The sequence below is a fragment of the Pieris rapae genome, chromosome 6, assembly GCF_905147795.1.
Source record: "Pieris rapae chromosome 6, ilPieRapa1.1, whole genome shotgun sequence".
NCBI lineage: Eukaryota > Metazoa > Arthropoda > Insecta > Lepidoptera > Pieridae > Pieris > Pieris rapae.
This window is the reverse complement of record NC_059514.1, coordinates 8,739,233-8,762,577: the sequence shown is the minus strand read 5'-3', so window position 1 is coordinate 8,762,577 and position 23,345 is coordinate 8,739,233. Positions and strand designations below refer to the sequence as shown.

At 34.1% G+C, this 23,345-nt stretch overlaps 1 protein-coding gene across 1 annotated transcript in view; it reads right to left on the bottom strand.

Moving 5' to 3' along the window:
- Positions 1 to 9,999: 9,999 nt before the first annotated feature.
- Positions 10,000 to 23,345, bottom strand: part of LOC110992959 (B-cell lymphoma/leukemia 11A) — a 34,231-nt gene continuing 20,885 nt past the window's right edge. Inside the window, exons 2-5 of the mRNA XM_022258984.2 lie at positions 23,160 to 23,336; positions 22,385 to 22,582; positions 21,736 to 21,924; positions 10,000 to 13,047 (exon numbers count right to left, since the gene is read on the bottom strand). Of these exons, the coding sequence (XP_022114676.2) occupies positions 11,051 to 13,047; positions 21,736 to 21,924; positions 22,385 to 22,582; positions 23,160 to 23,336 (2,561 nt within the window). The 3' untranslated portion in view covers positions 10,000 to 11,050. The remainder of the gene's footprint in view (positions 13,048 to 21,735; positions 21,925 to 22,384; positions 22,583 to 23,159; positions 23,337 to 23,345) is intronic.

The following is a 23,345-nucleotide window of genomic DNA, read 5'->3' as shown; positions in this document are numbered from 1 at the left end:
TTTGATATACTTGATTATTAATTAAGTATACATATGAGAGGAATATTTTATAGACTATATTTATATACACACAAATCTACCAAAACCTTTTGCTATCCTATAATCCTCCCTAAGTATTCCCTTAAAGATTATAATACCCCCAAACGCTTCACAAGTAGGTCGCTCACCGGCGAATGGGAGCTTATTAACGCATATGTTGTTGTATTAACAGCAAAAAGATACTTCCAGCAGTGGTGATAATTGTTCGGAACGTAGGTACAGTCTCATAATCGCTCACAGCTCGAATGCGCTTTCCGTTTCCAACCTAATCCGATTAAAGCTAAATACCAATGAAGTTCTAGTGAAGCATACCCTAAAACCCTCGTACAGAACCTTACCCGTTAACCGTAAGGGTAGAGGTAAGGAAACAGGTAATTGCAATATTATGCCTTACTATAACGAATAGAAGTTACAAATAATACTTATCGAGCGCTGACAAACAGTGTTGAGACATTTAAGTAATTTAAAATTTCATCGATAAATCGGCTCAGCACTAGCCTCACAATTTCCCTAGACCGTTGGACAGCGAGGTTGTAAATACTCGTGTAAAATTGTCCACGTTCCACCCCGGGAGCCTTTTGTTACATATTTCTTTGTTATTTACCTCGCAACCTTCCTGAATTGCCCATTTATACCGGTCTAACACTTGTATATTATAGAGTACATAATTGTTTGAAAGGAAATGTTAATTATATTTGAATGATATTTGTTATATAGCAGATTTAATTTAAGTACCTATACTTTATTAGTAAAACATTTATTGAATTGCTTAATATCGAAATGGGATATATCTGAGTATGTTTTTTGATATTTTTAGGAAAGTTAATGTGCTGTGTTTATCAGAGGCAGTTTTTGTTTCAAGAATTGTATCAACTTATTTATTTATTTATTAAATAAATAAATAAATAAATAAACTATACACCATACTAACCCAAAAAAGCCGTAAGCCGTAAGCGAGGAAAAGGCGGAAATATTCTCAAAATTGTCAATTAAATAAATATCATTAAAAAGTCGCTTTAAAACACTTAACAAAATATTATAAAACGAACCTTCAGAATCATGTTTAATTACTGCATGACAATTTTAAAATTAACTTAAATGAAAAAGAAATTTGATAAATCTAGTAGCATTCTATACATTGTCTTCTAAGGGCCAGTTTTTTGATTCGTAGTTAACTAAACTATGGGTTAAAAATCGTAACTATTAGTTAATATTCAGCAAAATGCGTTTTTTAAATGGCCGTTCTTAATATCTTTCTACGTAATATTTATCTATACAAAATGTAATAACACGTGATGACGGAACGTAGGGAACTATTTCACGTAGGTGTTCGAATCACGATTCCTGCGGGTTAATTGCGAGGCACAAATGAGCGTTGCGTTGGTTATGGCGAGCCGACCGACACCTGACGTAAGGCTGGGGTTACACTGGGAGTAAAGCGCCATTAGAGTGACAGTTAACCGCTGTCTCGAAGGTACGTGTGGAAATCTGACAGCTGTATAATATTTCGTGATCATTTATGAATCAAGTAGGTGATCAGCCTTCTGTATGGATGCACGCCCTTGATTTTTTGGGTCTAAGGCAAGTCGGTTTCCTCACGATATTTTCCTTTCCGGTTCAAGCGAATGTTAATTGCGCACATAGAAAGAAAGTCCATTGGTGTACAGCCGGGGATCGAACCTACGATCTCAGGGATGAGAGTCACGCTGTAGCCACTAGGCCAATACTGCTGTCGCTCTCAAGACGCAAGACTATACTCGACATAATTAGTGAGTTCTTGCAATAAATCCGAAAATATAGTAAATCCTTCTCATATATTTTTAATACTTTGTAGTACTTATAGTCATTCGCAACAATATTTACATGTTTTTATACCAAAGTACAAGTAAAATTTACTGAAGGTATTGGTCGCGCGTCACCCAATACAGCTTCAAATTTAATGTAGATTAGATAAGTATATGACCGTTTGTATAGTGGGTACTAAAGAGCCCTGTATTCTAGCGATATTTTCAAGTGTCCACTAGGTTCGATTCCCGGTCGGGGCGCAAGTTTAGTTTTGTTTCTATCAATGTAAATTTGTTGTTTGCCTGGAAGGTTGTGCGGGTTAGTGCCGTATCGGCACCGTCATTTCTAAGGTATTTAGAGGGCATCGCACCTTAGAAAGGAGAGTGTGAGGTTTACAATGTATGGTAAGACTTAATACACATAACAAAAATTTTAAATAAATTCAATCTTAAAGAGCTCTCTGCGCCACAAACTTTATATCAAAATGTCTCCCTTTCACCTTCTACTTTCGCTTGGATAATCTTATTTTTGTTCCCCACTTCAGTTCTAATCCCTTTATCTCACGGAATAAGGTTCAAATTTCTCCAGCATTACACAAGGAGTTAAAATGTATTACCTTTTATTGTGATCCTCAGCGCGGATTAAGAGAGCGCGCGGTTTTGAATTTTGATTCGGATTGTAGGTTGGCCATTGAAATTAGACCTCTGTAGGATTATTTGTTGGTCGTTTTCTAATCTGATTCCAGGTGGTGTTGGGAGCGGGGGAGGTCTAGCTAAGCTGGTCGTCTATGCACACCTATTTTGTCTACGGTCGCGGTTACGTTCTATGAAACGGTCCTGAAATGAAGATCTTGAACGTAATGCTTGGGTTGTTTTTAGTTGTAAATGTTTGAGATGTAAAGTGTGTCAATTCGAAAGGCATTTTTGTCATTATGTAGCCCCTTCTTGTTTAGGAAAAGTATGTTAAATCTTTGCTGAAAACGTATTGTATAACATTTTATAAAATTCTGTATGAAATACCGTATAAACCGGACAACGACTATCTACAATTTTCCCAGGCCTCAAAGAAAAAAGTAGTGAACACAAAATGAAAATAAATATAATTGTATTATTTTAATAAATAAAAATTAATCGCTAAATATGTTGTATTTTTTTACTTATTCCTTGATATGTATTTTTTTATAGAACAGGGGGCAAACGGGCAGGAGGCTCACCTATGCTAGGTTTTTATAAAGAGAACATTTATGATTAAAAAAAAAATCCGTAGGTTTTTATGAAAGCAAACATTCTCTATGGCGTAGCATAGCAAAATGTTCCATGTTGTGTTCAATGTTATTGTTTATTAAAAAAAATATACAATCTTATTTTATTAATTCAAAACAAATAACATAATACATAAAAATATATCTAATAACTAACCTTAAAATTTAATTATTAAAAGGAGTCCCTTTAGGCTAGGTTCCGAAGATACTAGCAGCGTTCCCCTTTGAATAACTAGACTAAGAATCTGTAATTATATACAATTATATAATATGTATTATATAATTGTATATAATACAGATTCTTACTTCTAGTTTTTAGTCACATGTTAGGTTTCCTGCAACCTTTGCTTGGGATTGCTGGTGGCTTGCTCCATGTTCTGCCAGCCATGCCAGCACCAGGTGTGGCCATGCCATGCGTGTTCTCGCGCTCTCGTTCCGTCATAGCTTAGTACATAGCTTGTCTTTAGCTCTTGCAATGTGGCTGGCCCAGCTCCATTTTAGCCTAAATTCTTCAGCAACGGTTACATAATTTTTCTGATATCGGCCTTACGTCTTATTATTCGTTTCGTTATATTATTGCGCTTGATATTTATCTCTGTAGCTCTTTAGTAAATATTTATTTTATTTCGTTCACTACGTGTCTTGGTTAATGTCCAGGCGTACATTAGATTGAATTACAGTCCAATCCTCTTTGTTTAGGATGGCAGACAAGGTTTAAATATAGTTTTTAGCCATGCCTTCTTAATCACTAAAAAGGCCAAGTCAAAAATATATTAAGGTAAAACGCAGTTTGTGGAGGCAGCTATTTACATATAAAATATACAGTATTTATCAAAACAAATTAATTAATTAATTTATTAACACTTCATTACATTACAATATAAAAATTGAACATAATTAAATGAGAAGGAGTCAACTGGCGGCCTTATCGCTTTCGAGAGATTTCTTTCAGGCAACCACTGTGAGTAAAGGAAAAAAAATGTATTAAATTACACAATATATTAAATAAATTAATTTTCGAGACTAGTAACTAACATTACCACCTTTTTGTATATAAAACGAAAACTGGTTTTAATATTACGCCCGTGGCCAGTTAGGGCTATTTCAACCCTTCCATAATCACAATCCCAACTGACCTTTTCGACCCATTCTCTACCTTTGTAATGCCCTACGCGTGCTATTTTTCTGTAATAATTTATATTTCAAAAGTTGTTGATTGATTGTGGTATGTAATTCGTCGAATGATTTATTCCTTTTTTTAGTCGAACTGTTTTTTAGTGCTTACTAAAATATTATTTACTTGTAGGGATCAATTTTGTTGATGGTGGCAGGAGGAAAATTATTATAAATTTAATTATTAAATATTATTTACATATATGAATTATTGTATCATATATTGTGAAAGAAAAATATAAATCTTACAATTTTATTTTAAGTAATTAAAAAAAAAAGTTACGATATGGCAATTGTTTCAGTCGAATTTAATGTGTGACCTAAAATTACACTGGCAAATAATGTTTTTAGAATTAATCAGAGAGGTATTTATAGTTAAAAATTCGACTTAGGGTCCAATTCTTAAAAGGCCGGCAACGCACTCGCGAGCTCTCTGGCATTGAGAGTGTCCATGGGCGGCGGGTATCACTTTACATCAGATGAGCCTCCTGCCCGTTTGCCCCCTGTTCTATATAAAAAAAAGTTATTTATTCTAATCAACGTGTATTTAGAAAATATGACAACACAAATTTTACACACATACACAATAATTATACTATAACAGAAGCATATAGTAAGGGACAAATTAAACAAGGAACCGCAAAATAAAAAGTTATAATAATTAAAACTAAATAGATACTTAAATTTCATCAATATTAGTAATAGAGTTAATAACATTGATGGATTTTAAGTCAGATAGCTGGACATTTAAAAGTAGCAGATAAGCGAGCCGTCGGTGGGTTCTTATAGAAGACTGTTATATTGTCAAATAATGTTAATACAATGTTTTTATTTCTCCTTGTAAAATTCCAAATTACTAATATTTCAATAAACCTCTACATAAATATATCCTTTTTTTATTAACCATAACACACTTAACTTTTATATTTTAGTGAAATAATAAAAATATTTCTAAAACCAGTTTCAGTATAGACCAGTTGGCAATATGCATTCGCAAAAAATCCATTGTTAAAATGGCAGATGGTCATACAGTAACGGATAATTTAGCACTTATATAATATGAAATAGTTTTATTATTATATTTAAAAAATGTGTATATAGTTCCAATAACTAACGATTGAAATAACAAAATGGATTAATACTATAAATAAATATATAAGTCGACAAAAAAGGTGAACGGATGACGTTAGAGAACTTTAAGACAGACACTAAAAAAACAAAGAAACCTAACTTATTTTTTTATAAATTATACCAACACAACTAATACTCATAATTTTTGTTTTATTAATAAACCCTTAATAATAATAAAAAGTAACTTTAATAATAAATTAAATTAAAACCTAAACTTTATGGCGAATTTTGTTTAAGTAAATATGACTGTTGCTGTAAAGAGGACTTGGGTCCAAGGGCTAGAGATTGCAAAGCTATAAAAAAACGTGGATGCTCCCACGGATCCGAGTGGGAAGCACCGCTACCATGACTCCGCTCCACTTGGATTCGAGAAAAGTACACTTAATGTGTTAAGAGATTTGTCACGTAGTCTATACTCTATACTAATATTATAAAGAGGAAAGGTTTGATTTTTTGTTTGTTTGTTTGTTTGTATGAATTGAATAGGCTCCGAAACTACTTGGCAGATTTGAAAAATTCTTTCACTGTTGGAAAGCTACATTATTCCTGAGTGACATAGGCTATATTTCATTTTCAAAAAAAAATAGGCATCCTTACTAAAATTACGATAACATTAACATTTGTTTATTATTTGATACAATTCTAACAGATGGCGCTGAGTTAAAGGTAGTTTTAGTTTAGTTTCTCCTACGGTTTCCCTTGATTAATTTACTACTATGTAATATAACAAAAACCTTAGCCACAGCAACGCTTGGCCGAGTCTGCTATATTTATTAAAATAATATTATGTATAACTAAAATTTATATAACCGCCATTTCTTCTGGGGGTATTACTTTCAATCCGGCGAACCAAAAATTGTATCGGTACACACTATCAAAACATTGTTATAATGAAATTTTACATTCTCACTATTCACTTACACTGGCCGCGTTCTCTATAGTTATACTTATATGAATAAATATATAAAATTTTTAAAGTAGGTAGAAAAAAGTAAAGTCTGGCCTATAATAATTTTACAATAATTCAGGCTATAGTTAATTAAAATAAATAAAAACATCGATACACATTACACACCACTATTAGGGGTGTGGCTACGTTGCCCATTGGTCACTACTGACCCTTCAAATTCCACTTGGAATCAATACTACACTGTCCGTATTATTAGAATTTACCCATGGGTTAGTCAGACTAGTTTCCTCTTAGAAAAAGAAAACACAGCTTTATGTCAACAAACGAGGTTCGAAATGCATTTACATATATGTATGTATATTTATGATACAACTATCAAAAGAAACGTATTGAATTTACATACAGGAAACTTACATACTTAACGCTCTTGTCTTCTTCTGAGTATTACAGCCACCAAGCAAGGAAGAAATAATAAAAACGGAATTAGATGTTAATTTTGACATGTGTTTGTCCTAATTTTGTTGTCCAAATAAAAAAATTAAAAAAAAGATAATAATAATAACAAAGTCCATTTATTTCCAACAACCTTAAATAACATATCTATCTTATAATTGTATCTAAAACTATGTTATTGGAACCCCATGTAGGGCAAAGGCCTCCTCTAGGTCACTCCATGCTTTTCTATTTTTTGCTTTTCTGCTCCAGTATTTACCAGCTACTTAAATTATCTCGTCGATCCATCCGAGTAGTGGAAGATATTAACTTACAATCCTGTAATTTGGATTATACCTATTCCTATAAACTTATATTGACATAAATAAATATTCTTAAAGGACATTGGCGTGAAGCATACATCGCCTGTTTTTAATTTTGACGGGATGCAATAATCCAGTTATTGCATGCTGACTACTTCATCTGGTCGTTATTTCCATTGTGGTGCTTGGAGGCGGCGGACGTCTAATAAATCCTCGATTGTTTTGTAAAGTAAATGGCCTTCTGATCGTCAATAATATATCTATTTATAAACGTCAATAAAGAAATACTTATTAAATACTTCTAATTATACATTTACTGCCAGTTCTCAAATCAAGGGCGTACAAAGGACGAGAGGAACTGGCAATCAACTCTCCGCCACTCTTTTTAATCGCTAGGTTTTTTAACAAAATATTTGTAAGGAGCTGCGACCATTACACCATGTTCTCATTCTTATTCATACACAAAAACAAATAAAAGTTTTTTTATTGGCTACCCGTACTAAAATTTATATAGTATAAAAAAATGATTGTGCTGAGACTCGACTGGATCTTTTCCTTGAATTTTGTTGACTAGCGACATCTTTAATTTGCTTTGATTTGTAAAAATTGCTTATATTGCCACCTAATGTAACCGATTGGAAGCTGCGAGTGATTTCCAATAAGAATCAATAACTCCTATAAGCGACATTTCATTTCAATCTGTCTATTGCCAATAGGCAAATATGTAAAATGCGCATATATGTACGCATAAATCAACATATTTATGCGTACATATATGCGCAAAAATACTTTAGAGAAATTTTAAAACAGTATACACATTAATTAGACATATACGAATCACAAGAATTTCAATTATTTGAAAAGTAAAAGGTTTCAAGTTGTTATAAAATGTGTCTTTAAAAGATAGGGCTAAAACAAATATCTTCCGGATTTTGATATTTTTTTAAATTTTTATATCTAACAAGTAGCATTCAAGTTAGAATATCTTATACTTATCAGAAAATGTTACAAATTAAGACATATAAAATTAAATAATATTTTCGATTAAAAAAAATGAAATGAAAAAATATACTTATATTTAGTAAGAGTAAAATAATATTTTATAAAAATTTAAAATAAAGAATAACACAAAGTTGAATGAATTATTCCGCTACTCAACCCTAGATGGCGCCACTAGTCTAAATATTAAGCACGAAGTATAGAGAATTCGGCAAACCTGTATAGTATCGTTTGGAGTTATTTTTCATTACGCATTTCTATCTATTAGTCATATGTGAAATTTATTTATTTTAATTATCTCTATCAATCGATATCTAAGACAATGTTTTATTTACAATTGAAATCTATATTTAGCAGTTAAAATCTTCTAACCAGGTCAATATAGTAAGCAAGAACAGGAAAGTCCAATCCCAGTCATTTGCAATAAAAACTAAAAATATCCTACTGCTATTTTGATTTTAAGTTGTAATTGCTTACAAGAGAAGAATTTATCTATATCAAATATACTTTTTTGTTCTATAGTTTCTTAACATTACATGTGAACTTTTTGAACCATATCATCATAGTATTACACTATTTGGACAAGAACATCTCTTACTGTTCAGTTGTGTTTACGATATGTTAAATAGAGACCTATAATCCCACTGTCAGTCCCTTTAATGAAATCGTATTTTTTTCTATCATATAATTTTTTTTATAAATAAATATTTTGTAAGGTAAATAATTGCCTTAAAAATTTATTTATGTATATTTTTTTCTAGTATTTATTGTATTAGACACTTCGTTCGTAGCTTATCAATCAACATAGGGTGTCTATCATTTTACGCCCAGCTTTAAAAAGTAAGTTAGGTTTTTGTTTGATGTTAAAGTTAAAGATGATCATTACTGATTATTACACATTTTTATTAATGTGTCATAATTAAAAATGTCATAAGTAATACCTAATCGTCAGTAGTATAAATAAATAGTGACTCGTAATAATCGCAATGAAACTATGTACCATGATTTCGAATCCATCGTCAGATTAAAATATGTATTTGTATAGTATTCTCGTATTTTGGCCGCAAATCTCCCGCTGATAACGAGCAAGGGGGTTAGCGCTAACAATCTAATATAGATACTTTATTAATAATTACAGTCAAAACCATTCACGACGACATCGTTAAGAACAACATACCGGTTATATTGAAAAAAAATCAAAGGACCCGGCTGAATTCTATGTATAAGGTACTTAATAACAACGTCATCGGCTGTTACGACTATCGGTTTTTACGACCAAATATGATTAGGTACCTACTGCCTTCAATTTTAATTTCGTCATAATGTGATTTTGGCTGTATTTTCGAACTCTATTATAGCTAGACTATATTTTGTCACCGCTTGTATTGATAAGTCAAAAAATTCGTCAAAATGTGACAATAGTAATAGTGAATATAATAATTATTATATTTTATCGGGCGCATACTGCATTTATATTTTCTCGTGAGACAAAACGCCATTTTCGCGTGTTGCGCACCCTGAATATATTAAATGTGATACGAATATATTTATTTGCAAACTGACTTAACAGATGGACACCGTTTAGTAGCACTTTGAACCTGACCCTATAGTATTATAGTTCTGAGTTTGTTTTATTTATTATTTTAATATTAGCCTTCCGTTTCAACCAGTACGAAATTATTTTCTTTCTAAAGTGTGGTATAATTTTAGATGTAGAATCATCTATTTCATTTCTGACGAATCTTTCTTTTGAAGAACTCGAACTATACCGGTTCCAGATATTAGGTTTTGTTAGACGCAAGTGTGCAACATAGGTGCTAGATTTTAATAAAACTAGGTAACGAAGTTTTGTATAAACTCTTCAAAGATATCCCACTAAATGGTAGGGTAAATTAAACAAGACATCTGATTAACAAATCATTGATATTTATTGAAATAAAAATAATAAAAATGAAAAATAATAAAAACAGTTCATCTTTCACAGTTACACAATAAAATTTGTCTTAGTTTTTATTTGTTATTTATTTTGTCTCCTCAACAATCCGTTTTTGACTAATTTGTACAACTGAAAAGTACCAAAGAATTATTAAATGGAACACATAAAATAATTCTTTGGTAAGAACAATGTTTTGTCTGAATGGCATTAAGATAACACCATTGAGAGAAAACTAAAGGGATTTTTTAATTGGAGACATAATCTATTATAATTTACTTAAATTATATAAAATCTATATATTACATTAAGTACGTATACCGAATCACGCTAACTCTAAAGGTACCAGTGATAACGATCACAAAGAAAAGCTGGAATATTTTCAGTCTTAAATAAACTGGCTTTTCAAACGAATTAGATTATACACCTCACAAGATTAAAATTTACTTCTAAATTACCTGTACTAATCCTAATTTAATTTTGTCCTAATTAAGATACAGGAAACTCACCGTCTTTCCAACTTTTTAAATTGCCAAATATTTATAAATATGAACATCAATACCATTTACACATTAATATTTACAAGATTTATCTAGGATAGGAAACATTTTCTTATTGTTGTATATAATCCTAAAAACAAACATCTATCTCTATCTTAAACGTAGCGAAAATTAATTGACGCTATTCTAAAACTAAATGTATAAATCAACGTAGCTAACTTTGGCATTAGTTTTCTTTTACAATTAAAAAAACACATCAAAAACGAAGTTCAAAATGTAACGCAAAGAACATACAGCCTCCAAAGAAAATAACTAAACAGTAACATCAACAACTGGAATTCTTAACACTGGCTCAAAAGATATGTCAATAATTTTAAGGAAAATGCCCCTCCATTAGGATAAGAGCTATTGCAATTACAATTTTGCTACTTCAATGATTTCTTAAGACTAGAAATTGAATTTCTATAGCGAATAAGCAAATAATTGTTCGAGAAATTGATTTTTCTAGAAAATCTGGCTGGGCGGCGCTGGTGGTGGGAAACGTAGGCCGCCCCAGGGGTAGAGTCACGATGCCTCATCCCGGCACGCATTAGAGTCGTCAGACAGAGCGAGAGAGCCTCCATTGCTTTGGTTCACAACACATTTTCGCATGTGCTTTTCAAGTGTCGATGGAACTGAGAAGGGCATCTCGCAAAACCGGCAGCGGTAGACGTCCTTACCTAATCGACCATGCGTCTTCATATGCCTCGTCAGCTTTGAACTCTGTGCGCATGCGTAGGAGCACAACTCGCATTTATATGGTTTCTCTCCAGTATGTGATCGACGGTGAACAGTCAGATTTGAGCAGTTTTTAAATACCTTCCCACAAAATTCACATGTGTCGTTACGTCTGCTCTCTTTTGTTTTCAACAGTGGGTTTTGGAGAAGACCGTTGCTACTATTTTTTAGGCCATCAAATATATTTTCTGGAGGCCTCTGAGCATGTAAAGTGGGTAACCACCAACCTTCACCTCTATCCATCTCTAGTTTCATTCGTTTCGATGCTTCAAACGGGCTCTCAAAAGGATTGAATAGGGGATGTGGTTGTGGGGGCATTTTAGCAAATTCTTCTTTCAATCGTAATGCCGCAGATGGGGGCATTCCATTTGGTTTATCTGATGGAGGCCCGTTGTTATTGTCTCGGTCTTTAGCTAATTGCCATTTTAACGAATTACCAGATTCTTGTAGAGCTTGTTTAAAAGCTTCACTGTATTGGGCAATGTTGGAGAGACCAAATTTATCCATAAGTTCACCAACAACAGATGCAGTAGGCGGGTGGGCTGGTAACACAGGTGTTTGTTTTCTGGTTGGGGCGGAAGGAACACTGCTATTTGATACAGTTAGATCCTCGGCCTCTTCCACCTCTTCCCCATCTTCATTTTCCTCCTCCTCTTCACCATCAAGCTCTTCATCCTCCAACTCATCTTCCGTATCATCTTCACCAGTATCCCCAGCTGATTCACCCCCCTCTTCTGTATTGCTTTCAGGACGATGAACTTTCATATGGCGTTTTAATTTAGAGCTTTTCTCGAAAGCTTCGTCACATTCAGTGCATTTAAAAGGTTTTTCTCTGGTATGAATGCGCCGATGAAACATTAAACTGTTTTCATGCCGGAATTTCTTTCCACAGAATTCACAAGTATGGTTAGCTTCATCGGTCCGTTTGTTTGGAGGAGAAGATAAAGATCGATCTGCTGGTGGAGCGTCAGCTGTTTGGGGTTCATTGCGACGTTCAGGTGATATGGAACTATGCGCCCGTGTTGCTTCACGTGGCGCGTCCACCGTTCCGGGTCCGGCGCCCACCGGTGGAGTTTGTCCTACTCGGGAAGGCGACGGGGAAGCGAACGGAGGAGAATGCTTCCTGGGGCTAGGAGAGCTGGAATTGCCTGTGGCCGCCCCTGGACTGGTTGTACCGGCCAGTTGCCGCAAGCGCTGCGAGTAAAAATCCAGCTGGGGTTCCAATGAAAGAGGCTGAGATACTGGAGGCTGTCTTTCACGAGCTGATAGCGAGGTGGGTATTACAGGTGGCCGATCAGCCGGTGAAGGAAAAGCTTGATGTGGAGGGAGAGAGTTCGCTGCAACGGCCGCAGCAGCAGCAGCTAAATTTAGGCCATGGTGGCGGAATTGTTCCGAAACAAGTTGTTCCATTCTAAATCGATGGTCATGGTGGTTGGGGCGAGCAAATAGCGGCGCTGGAGGTACTGATGGATGAGCGAGAGGTGGTAAGCTACCAGGAAGCGGCATTCTCAACAGTCCACCAACTCCAAAAGGGGAATGCATATCTGGTGGAGGTAGCAAAGGATGGTGACGTAATGACGGTGGTGGTAACGGGGCGCTAGACGACGAGCAGCCAGAGCTGCTTGAAGATGTGCTTGAATTTGAGTGATTCTGTTTGTTGAGCAGCTGTTGCGGCATGCTCTCCACATATATCTTCACGCCGTGTACATGCTGGACATGTTGCACCAGCCGCCAAGCCGAATGCACGCGTGCCTTGCAGGTGGAGCACACGTAGTTACTTGGCTCTGTGGACAAACAAAAATGATGTTAGTAAACACGATATTTGACGGATTCACACCGATATTAATAGCAAAGCGTCTAGTAATAGCTTTCACATATCGCGGAGTAGGCCTAGGGTGGCACGTGGCACGCATGCTAAGAAGGTCCGAGGGACGGCGGGCGTGACGGATAGCCCCTTCGTGTTCCGCGTGATTCATGCACCTCTAAAATCTTATGAAATATTCGCGGACCGGAATCACGTACGGATACGCGGTAACGACTGTTGATATTGAAATCTATACTGTTACATATCTACGAAAGGGAAATGAATTGCTATCTAACGCTCTATAAATTCAAGCAACAGAGAGCATACTTTTTTTTTATAGAACAGGGGGCAAACGGGCAGGAGGCTCACCTGATGTTGAGTGATACTGTACAGAGTTGATGGATACTCTCAATGCCAGAGGGCTCGCGAGTGCGTTGCCGGCCTTTTAAGAATTGGTACGCTCTATTCTTGAAAGACCCTAAGTCGAATTGGTTCGGAAATACATCAGTCGGCAGCTGGTTAACTTTAAACTTAACAAGTATATTGATATGATAATCTGTATTTCAGAAACATCTTTAAAATCCTCGATAAACACTTATAATCTACTAACATAAACATATCCACTAAAGCTAACCCAATCTAAATATCTCATGCATTCCTGCATACAATTGTGGCACAAAAAATATCGATAAAAATAAGAGCATCACTAATATAAGAATGGAAGGCGCGGCCAGATAAGCAATCTTGTTAAGACGATTATTGAAATGTAACGGTCAGACTGTGACCGGGATACAGGATGTATCGATGGACAAGCCTTTTTATACGTCAAAACCATAAATCGTGAAATCGTACTGTTCATACAATCAAGAGTATTTCAATCATATGTACAAAAGAACCTATTAAATCAAATATCATCATCAATAAGGTAGGTTCGGAATGTGCACCTATGGAATATCTTTGTATGTGCATGTAACATTCGCTCGAAAAATGAAGAAAAACATCACAAGGAAACATCATGAAACAGATACTGAAATCTGAGGCCCACACCTAAAAAAGATTGTACATTTTGGAATGAATTAATAAAATGAAATTACGATATGATATTGAATTTCTTTGTAAATAAATGCGTATTAGCATACTATATCGCAAATAAATACGCCCTATATACTGACGTATTATTAACATCGATATAATTTTAACTTTTTTATAATGTCCATTGTGTTTTGGTCACTACTACGTATTTATTATTAATATATTTTACGATTAAATGATATTAAAGGAAATAAACATACAATTCTAATATGCAATTCAGTGCAAACCCAGATCTATATACCATTACCTATACATAGCGGATGACACAGCTTCGATAATACAAAAAGAATAGTTCCTATACCTACGAGTCGCTTAGTACATCTGTAATTATTTTTATTTAAGGTGCATATTATGCGGAATGGCGAAATTCGGAAACTGCGGATCTAACACAAGGTATTTTTTGAACAGTCTGTTAACATTAAACAAATATGAAACTGTACGTACCGGAAATAAATGATGGCTACATCTCTATATCCTGAGCTCAAAGTGCTTCTGTTTTTAAATAAAATTTTAGTAGATCAATCTGTAATTGACTCATGGCGATTTTTATCTACGAGGTACGTCAGATTTTTGCACGAAATCTGCATCCATTGTAAGTGCGAATGTAAAAAGAAAATTTCATAGATGCACAGCCGTGCTTAAAAAGAACAACTTGAGAGACTCTTAAGATAGGCCACAACGCTTATAAATATTGTATAAAGCCTTACCGAGTATTAAGGCTTATAGGATTATAAGAGATTAGATTGATAAAATCTATTGCTCGTGTTATAATACCGATAATTAAACAATAACGTGTGGGTGAGCCGATATATCTTAAACTGTAATTGTTAGTCAATCAAATCTAAAGTCTACTAAAGTGTATACTCAAATAAAAAATATAATATAATATTGGTTACGATTTACATACTCCTAGGCTATATGTGAACTAACAATACAGTTTTTCATTACATATTAAATACAACTCTACCGAAAATGTATTACTTTTATTAAACATTTAATCCAAAAACATATTACATTTTATTTCATATTAAATACAGTATATAATGTCAATAAATAACAGACAAATATTTTTACCAACGTACTTGCAAACTGAACTAATAAAGTAGGATAAATACTCCGTAAACAAATGAATGTAACGATAATTTAAATCAATTATGACACAACCTCACTAATAGCGATAGGTGCATACTTTATTCTTTGTATTTGTTATATACAGGAGGTACTAGAAATCCCTTCTTTCAATTTAAAAGTACTCTTAATCGACTAGAATGGTGAATGTCATGAAAGCGGATAAAGCAAGAGGGATATCTCAGGATCATAGCAAGTAGAGATGCGTGCTAACCGCTTCGGGAAAAAGGTGTGATGATTTAAAAAAAAAATTAAATGCATTACATTATCGTAGTCGCCGGCTGCTAAATACAAAGAGCGGTTAATCTGTCACACAAACTTCCTTGCCAACTCACTACAGTATGAGAGACGAGTAAAACGTCATTTTCTAAAACTAAAAGACTGACAGATGATGCTACCAATGAGAAGCCAATTCTCATGAGAGCACCACGGCACAGGCCTCAGGGCTGCTGCAGCAGAAGAAAAAATGTAATTGCCACTAACTATATCGATTACAGCATTTTGTGATTCGTCCTATCCAGTTAATTCGGATGAGTAAAGTTATTGTCCAAGATGTGTCCACCCCACGCGATTATGTACCAGACGGGGGGCGTTTAAAAATTTCACCCCCACTGCCTCACAATGACAATCAACGATTGCCTTTTGAAATCGAAACGGTTGTTAGACATTTTTAACTGAGCGTTGTCCGATTCCTTAATTCCTTGTAGACAATCATAGACATCCTTTAAGTTATCTGTAAATATAATCATAGAGCACCGGTCTGGTACCTAATCGGCGTTAGGTGAATTAAATAATTATTAAAAAAAACTGAAATTTACAGTTGCATATTTCTTTGTTTTGAGAGTGTAATATTTTATTATTTTTTGTAAATTGTATATGTGCCGTAATTGTCATATATTTTTTGATTTTGTAACGCATACTCTAGACATATTGTATTTTAATAAATAAATAAACAACTAGACGAATCGCGGAAAAAATGATTCTCTTGTCCTTAATCTAACATCGACGTTCTGTCAAATATATAAAATTTCATAAAATCAGTGTCAGTTTTAATCCATTTTCAGTTAATTTTACTGCAGCTTTGTTTCAACACCTATTTGCCTAAACAGTATAGAGAATCTCAGTAGATTTAAATAATGAATAAAGAGAACTTCCTTCGATACGTCCGACAGATGTTATTTAAATTTTTATTTAATTAATTTACTATTAAACGTGTTTACTTAATCTTCAGAAAGATCATACGACATCCGATTCGGATCTAAATGTACAAGACGTGAGTTTCGACTGTATCTTTGCAGTTTCTCATCCTATTTAAATAAGCAGAAGTAATTTTTTACGTATTTAGATCTGCGAAGCATTTTCCTCATTACATATGTTTTTAGCACAAGATACAAAATAAAAATGATTTTCATACATTTTAAAATTCGAAATTTGAAAAATAACATGTATTCTATCATTTTATTCATTGACTATTTTGGTAGCCGCTCGAGCTTCAAAAAAATGAGCTCTTAAAGTAAAATATAAAAAGGTGTGAAACTGAAAAAACTTGAGTTTGAAAATGGAAAATGCAGCATATAGAACATTCTACCGGAAGCCGTCGGCGCTACTTCCTGTCAACAGTTGTTCACTAGCGCCTCTCGTGGACACCTCGAGAAACTGTCTAAGTTATGAACTTAGGTAGAACTTTATTTATATGGTTAAAGTAATACTTCAAAGACATATTAACTGTTAAAGATTACATCATTTCTGTATCCATGTCTTGTATACTATATTAATATAATTATTAAATAAATCGTACAATCGTTCTTACTATTATATGAAATATAGAGTATATATGCTACTGTTTAAAAAGGCTCAGTATAGGCGTTAGTTAAAAATTCTGTATGTCCGTACACGCATTGAAAATGTGAATGAGTTCTTTTGGAGGCTTTCACGCGTGAGAAAATGAGCGCACCTTCTATATTTTATTAAAATCTAATATAGAAAAGTTAGGTAAAATATTTAATTATAACTGAATCGTCGACTTGGTAACTCTATCTCTTTCCGTCAATAGTGCTGCCGCTTCGATGAAAAGAGATAAAACAGTTCAATGGCACAAATTTCATTTGTTCTTGATGAATAAGGAATTGTGTATAGTACAAGTAGTGTAGGGTAACATTTATTATTACTTAGCTTGTTAAAAACCAAAAAAAAACGTATAAGGAGTATCCATTTGTGTCTTACCACAGACAATATTGAAAATTTGAAAAAAGAACGTCACGACATTTATAACGCGAGAGCGCTTAGACCATCGACTTGTTATGCGGCGGATGTCCGTCGCGCCGCTGCGCTGAATGACCGTCTTCCCTTTCCGACCCCCAACCCCCCATCCCCCAAACTACCCTTTCAACCCCCCAGTGCAAATTGTGACCCGTTGATATGTTACGGTTAGTATAAAAAGAGTCAAAATCCTCTTACTTCGTATATGTTGAAGTATGTTTTAGCAATTTGATATCATTAAGATATATTTATTTAAAAGAAGTATGGACGAAGAAAATATAACATATATGTATATCATTTATAAAAAGTAGTAAGAAAATTTGGGTAAATAATGTTTTGAAAATATTCGATGATTTAAATATTACTTGATCAAAACTTTGATTACTATAAAGGAAATTTGGGAATATCCAATAAATTCGATTGAACCGAAATGTTATTGATAACTTAGATGTTAAAACTTGATTTCAATTTTGTACCCCAAGAGATCTAAACTACAAGTTTCGGCGTAAACTTTAAGTTAAAATTAAACTAACATTTAATCGATTGCCTTTATGTGCGACCCTATATAAGACATCTACAAACAATAATAAAACATTTAAACGTGGTTTTAAAAAAAGCAATAGATTTATGTAACAAATTAACCAGAAACTCATTTTATTGACGATAAATCTAACATACAAGGTTATATTATGTCAATCGCTGTACCCAAACAAAACCCTTATCTCGGAGATGTGATCTCCAAAATTGGTCCGCTTCTGGCCAGATGTTGGCGGCTATTTTAAACTCGTAATAACCGTTGTCGACACGTGTGGAACGGCCATTACCACATATTACAAAAAATTGAAGAAAAACAATAAAATTGTTAGAGGGGTGGGGGATATGATCGCTTTAAATTTATGCCGAGGACAAAACATTGGAATGTATTGTATATTTATAAAAATCATCAATTATTGAATCAATGGGAATAATTGGATCAATAGATACACGAGATTTAATTAACAATCAAACAAATAACCCTCATGTCCATACCACAAGCTTTTCAATGCTCTCAAATCAATGACCAACAATCCTTTAAAATCTGACCTAGGGGACAAATGTCAGTATCTACTCGAAGTCCATTGTTAATATTCAATTCAAAAAACGCTCTCGAAGCGATCTATCATAGAATAAATCTATGATATATTTACACACACAGAATGCATTATCACCAATCCTAAATCAGCTATCAACGAACTCTTTTCACTAAAAGGGTGAGCTCTCTATAGAAAAGGTTGACCCTTCATAAAGACTTATCACCTCATATACAAAATAAGGTTCCACTAATCCTAGATACTGCAGGCGATATCAGATTTTAAAGCCGAGTTATAAAGATCAAATTGCCTAAGCTGCAATTCAAGGGCTTCAGTTAAAGTTAGCGGTAGTTTTTTCTCAACAATCTACTCGGACTTAACTTACGTTATCTCGCCCACGAACGTCACGAGGAATAGAACCCGCACATATATAATAGAGACGATATTTCTAAAGAAATTTAAATTTGCCCGCAAAGGTCCCGAGATAGGATTAAAGATTGGAAGAGATGGCCCTTTGTGGACGACCCTTAAGAAAACGCGTCTTGATATGAAAATATTGCGGTCGGTTATCAGGAAGCATTCAATACTCCGTTAATTATATCTATTTTAAATAAATTTCCTTTATAACTATATAAACTTTTTAACGTCAAAAATTAAAAATTAAATTACTACTAGTTCCCAAATCAAAAAGCAAAAAAACTCCGCCATATCATTTATATATATATATATCTAAATGCGATATAATAGCAACTACTTCATATCAAATGCTTTGACCATATTGTATTTTAAAGTGATAAACGAATACCATTCTGATCCAACAATCCCTCATTAATTTGTAAGCCAAATAATATGAACAAACACTGGACGCAACGTACACTTGATTAAATATTGACTCTGATACAAATAACTGACGACCATCGGTTCTCCAATTGTGATGGTAATGTTTCAGACTTGTGGACACAGCCATCAAAAGATGTTCTTTTGTTATACGTAAAGTATGACTAATATATAAATAAATAGCTAACAGTATCCCTACATTACAACATACGGTATATAAACTTATGATTTGAAAGTTAAAATTTAGTAGCTCACGATAGGAACAAAGAAATTGTGTATCACGAATTGTTGAAATGAAAATGTCGTCATTCCTCGTACCCGTACGTTACTTCATCGGACCCAAATATATTCCAAATTTAACTTTCTCATAGGTAAAGGACACGCGATGAGCACGAGACAATCTTCCCCTCAGAAACACGTCAGATCTAAAATTAAAAGCCACTTATTCAAAACCCGCTACTTAGCTACCTTTATGTAAAACTAAAAATATCCTCGTCCATTGTGCCCTCGTCAAAGACGTTCCGTAGGTCACGGCGACACATGAACGTGTCAGGAGCACGCCAAACATTTTTTATCTTTGAAAAAATTATAAAAGACCGTCTCTGACAATGGAACCTCAGTAGCATCTTTGACAATTATAATATCATGCGCAACTTCAAATTTAAAATGTTCTAACGTTTCAAAATTATCCTTTGATATTGAACTCTAAACAAATAGGGTCAAGACTGAATATTCATTAGACGGTTCATATGCCTTCATACCTTTATGCTAAGTTTCGTCATGGTTAACGTAAGGGTCATCACAAAAGCCGGTGATAACAATGCGCGCACGTCAAATCGTGTGCTCATGCAAATAATTTTTTTCTCCAAAAACATCACCCTTATCTGTTCGTAAAATGATGGGGTTAATTAACATGTATAAAGTTATACAATTAAATTAAAATCCTTTTTTTCAATGGCACGTTCTTTACAAAGTTAGAATTATGATCTTATTTTGACAAAGAGCAGGAGATTTATAGATGGGTTTTGTTTTAGATGAATAAAATATATGATTTTGTTATTAACGGACCCCTATATTGAATGTAGCGTTTGACAGCTCACTCGAAGGGGTTAATATCACCGTTTAGGATAAACTCAATAAGCCCAAACAACTGGTGTTGAAGCGAAACCTGCAATTGACATTGGGATGATAGCGCAAACGTATTGTGGCAGCTAACGTTTCTTTAATGTCAGAATTTTAGATCGATTCATAATTTTTGATTACGTACAGTGACCGTTCAACAAAGCGGTTGACAGAATGCGGGTTGAAAATTTAAACGTTGTACAATTTTCGGGTTTAAGAAAGCTTTTGTTGTGCAACGGTTTAATACAAAAGTCTCAAATGACGGCACATCTGCTGGCACAAAGGGTTATGCTTGGATAGATTATTTTTCGAACCACCCCCGCGAGATTGCGCTTATACAGATGTTCCAAGTCTCCACGTGTTTTTGGGCTAAAGGATAACGATAAGAAGTTTAAAAATTGTAAACTGTACTCGATTAGTAAAGATTATATTTAAAGAGTGTTAATTTTTTTTTATAGAACAGGGGGCAAACGGGCAGAAGGCTCACCTGATGTTAAGTGATACCGCCGCCCATGGACGCTCTCAATGCCAGAGGGCTCGCGAGGGCGTTGCTGGCCTTTTAAGATTTGGTACGCTCTTAAAAAACTAAATCTTTAATCTTAAATTTATCAGTCTTTGACAGTTTGGAAAACGTTAGTGCGGTTAAATAAATTAAATGTGTATACCTTTACAAAATACTTATTTAATATGAAATATGACATTTAATATAACATAAGAAACCTACACTCTGTATAAGATTGACATAAATCCGCAATGTATGACCCAAGAATGACGCAGCATTTAACGAATTGTCCGGTATTGTTATTGCGCAACATGTCACACAATGTCTAAGCCGATAAACAACCAAATCCTTTCATTTCATCCTCCAAGCTGACAGCAAATTTAGACAATCATTAATAACAGCAACACATTCTTAACATTTCGAAAATAACTAAAATGTCGTTGTGGGAAACGCAATAATATTTGAAATTTTATTGAAAAAAATAATTACCGATTTAAATTGAAATTGAAGAATCTCGTATGAGATCATCTAAATAAAATAGACTGAATGTTGATTTGGCTTAAAAACCTTTTTAAGCGTCAACATTTTTTGGCCCAATCAGGACCTCAGTTCCGAAGATAACTAAACGATCTAATATTAAACAGTAAATTCTACATACCACTATGCATTGTGTTTGACTCGGCATCAGCTACGTCTATTCTGGATTTCTTTTGATCTTCAGGAGAGCCTGATGTGTCCATGATGTGTTCTTGTTTGATTTTCGGTTTGATGTCTTCATCAGGTGAGCTGGATGGCATTGGTGATGTTGACGCTCTTCTTTTCGGAGTTGACTGCTCTGCATCTGCATCTATAGAAAGAGTAAACTTATCAGTTTCTAAGATCTTTTAAATTTTCTATTAACTAAGTTTCAGTATTTGTGTTGAAGTGAATAACACTCTATTTTTTAAATTATTATACATAATATAATACACAAGTATATCGGAGTTTTTTTTAAATTAAAATCATGCACATACACAAAAGATTTATATAAAGATATACATAATTATTTGATGTATATATTACATATTTAACCATTGTTATTCTATCAAATAAAAATTCTAAGAATTTCATTATCATGGAATAACGCAATATAAGTATATATTTATATAAGATATTCACGTATAGTAAGTATTTGACTTATAAATAAATAATTTGTAGTTTAATGTGTTTGTATGATTGTCAGACTTAAAGAACTCTACGGGGTTTATTGTTTTTGATGATATCTGATATAGTTTCAAAACACTAAACAAAGCTATTTAATAATTTACCATCTAATAATCTTTTTGGTGTGCTGGAAGCGCCACCATCTTCCAATAAATCTGGCGGTGCTATTGAGGGACTGGCTAGTGGAGGGGTGTGAACCCGACTGTTGGGCGGCCTTCTTGCCGTCAAGAGTGATGGTCTCCTTCCACTGCCAGTGCTCAATTGTCCGGGTCTTGATCCATCTTCTGGATCGGAATTTGGACCTGGAAAAGTTCGATTATCAATATCCTGCGTTTAATTGTTTTGAATATATTTAACTGAAGGTCAGTTGGAAATTACTTTTGTTATCAGCTTATTTATTTCATTTCCTTTAATTAATGTTTTGTATAGAGGATATGTCCGCCGTTTTTTTTCAAATATATTCGAATGGAAATGAAAAGTGAAATACTTTTTAATGTAATTGCGTGTCGAAATTTTTGGTTTTATATTAAGGCCGGATGGCAATAATAATTTGTTAGATTAGAAGGAAGGTAGATACCACTCGAATGTAGGAATGTGTTAGTCTATTGCTCTGTATTCAGTTACGATAGTTACTTAAATTATATTTAAATTTGGAACTTTTTTAGAATTGAACAATTCTAGAGCTACTATAATCTGAAACAATTAAAAAACGTTTTGTCCCTGTCGTTCTCTGATAACTCCACACAAAAATAAACGTGACAAAACACTGCTCAACCAATTGGGGCTTAAATTTCGTTTAAGGTAAAAAAATCTCTCTGATATTATTTATAAATAAATGAATTCGTCAAATAGTCTTTCTTTCTTTCTTCCCATACTTACCAGCGCTAAAGCAATGGTAGGTGGTGAGATCCTTGTCGCAGGAAGAGACTTTGTGTTGTATGAACCGCACGATGTCTGATAGGGCGAAGGCCCGGCGGCAAGCTCCACACGTGAGGGTGTCTGCTGGCACCCCCGGTGTAGGAGAGCCACCACCCTCTGCCGCACTGTCCGCATCCGCTGGAATTA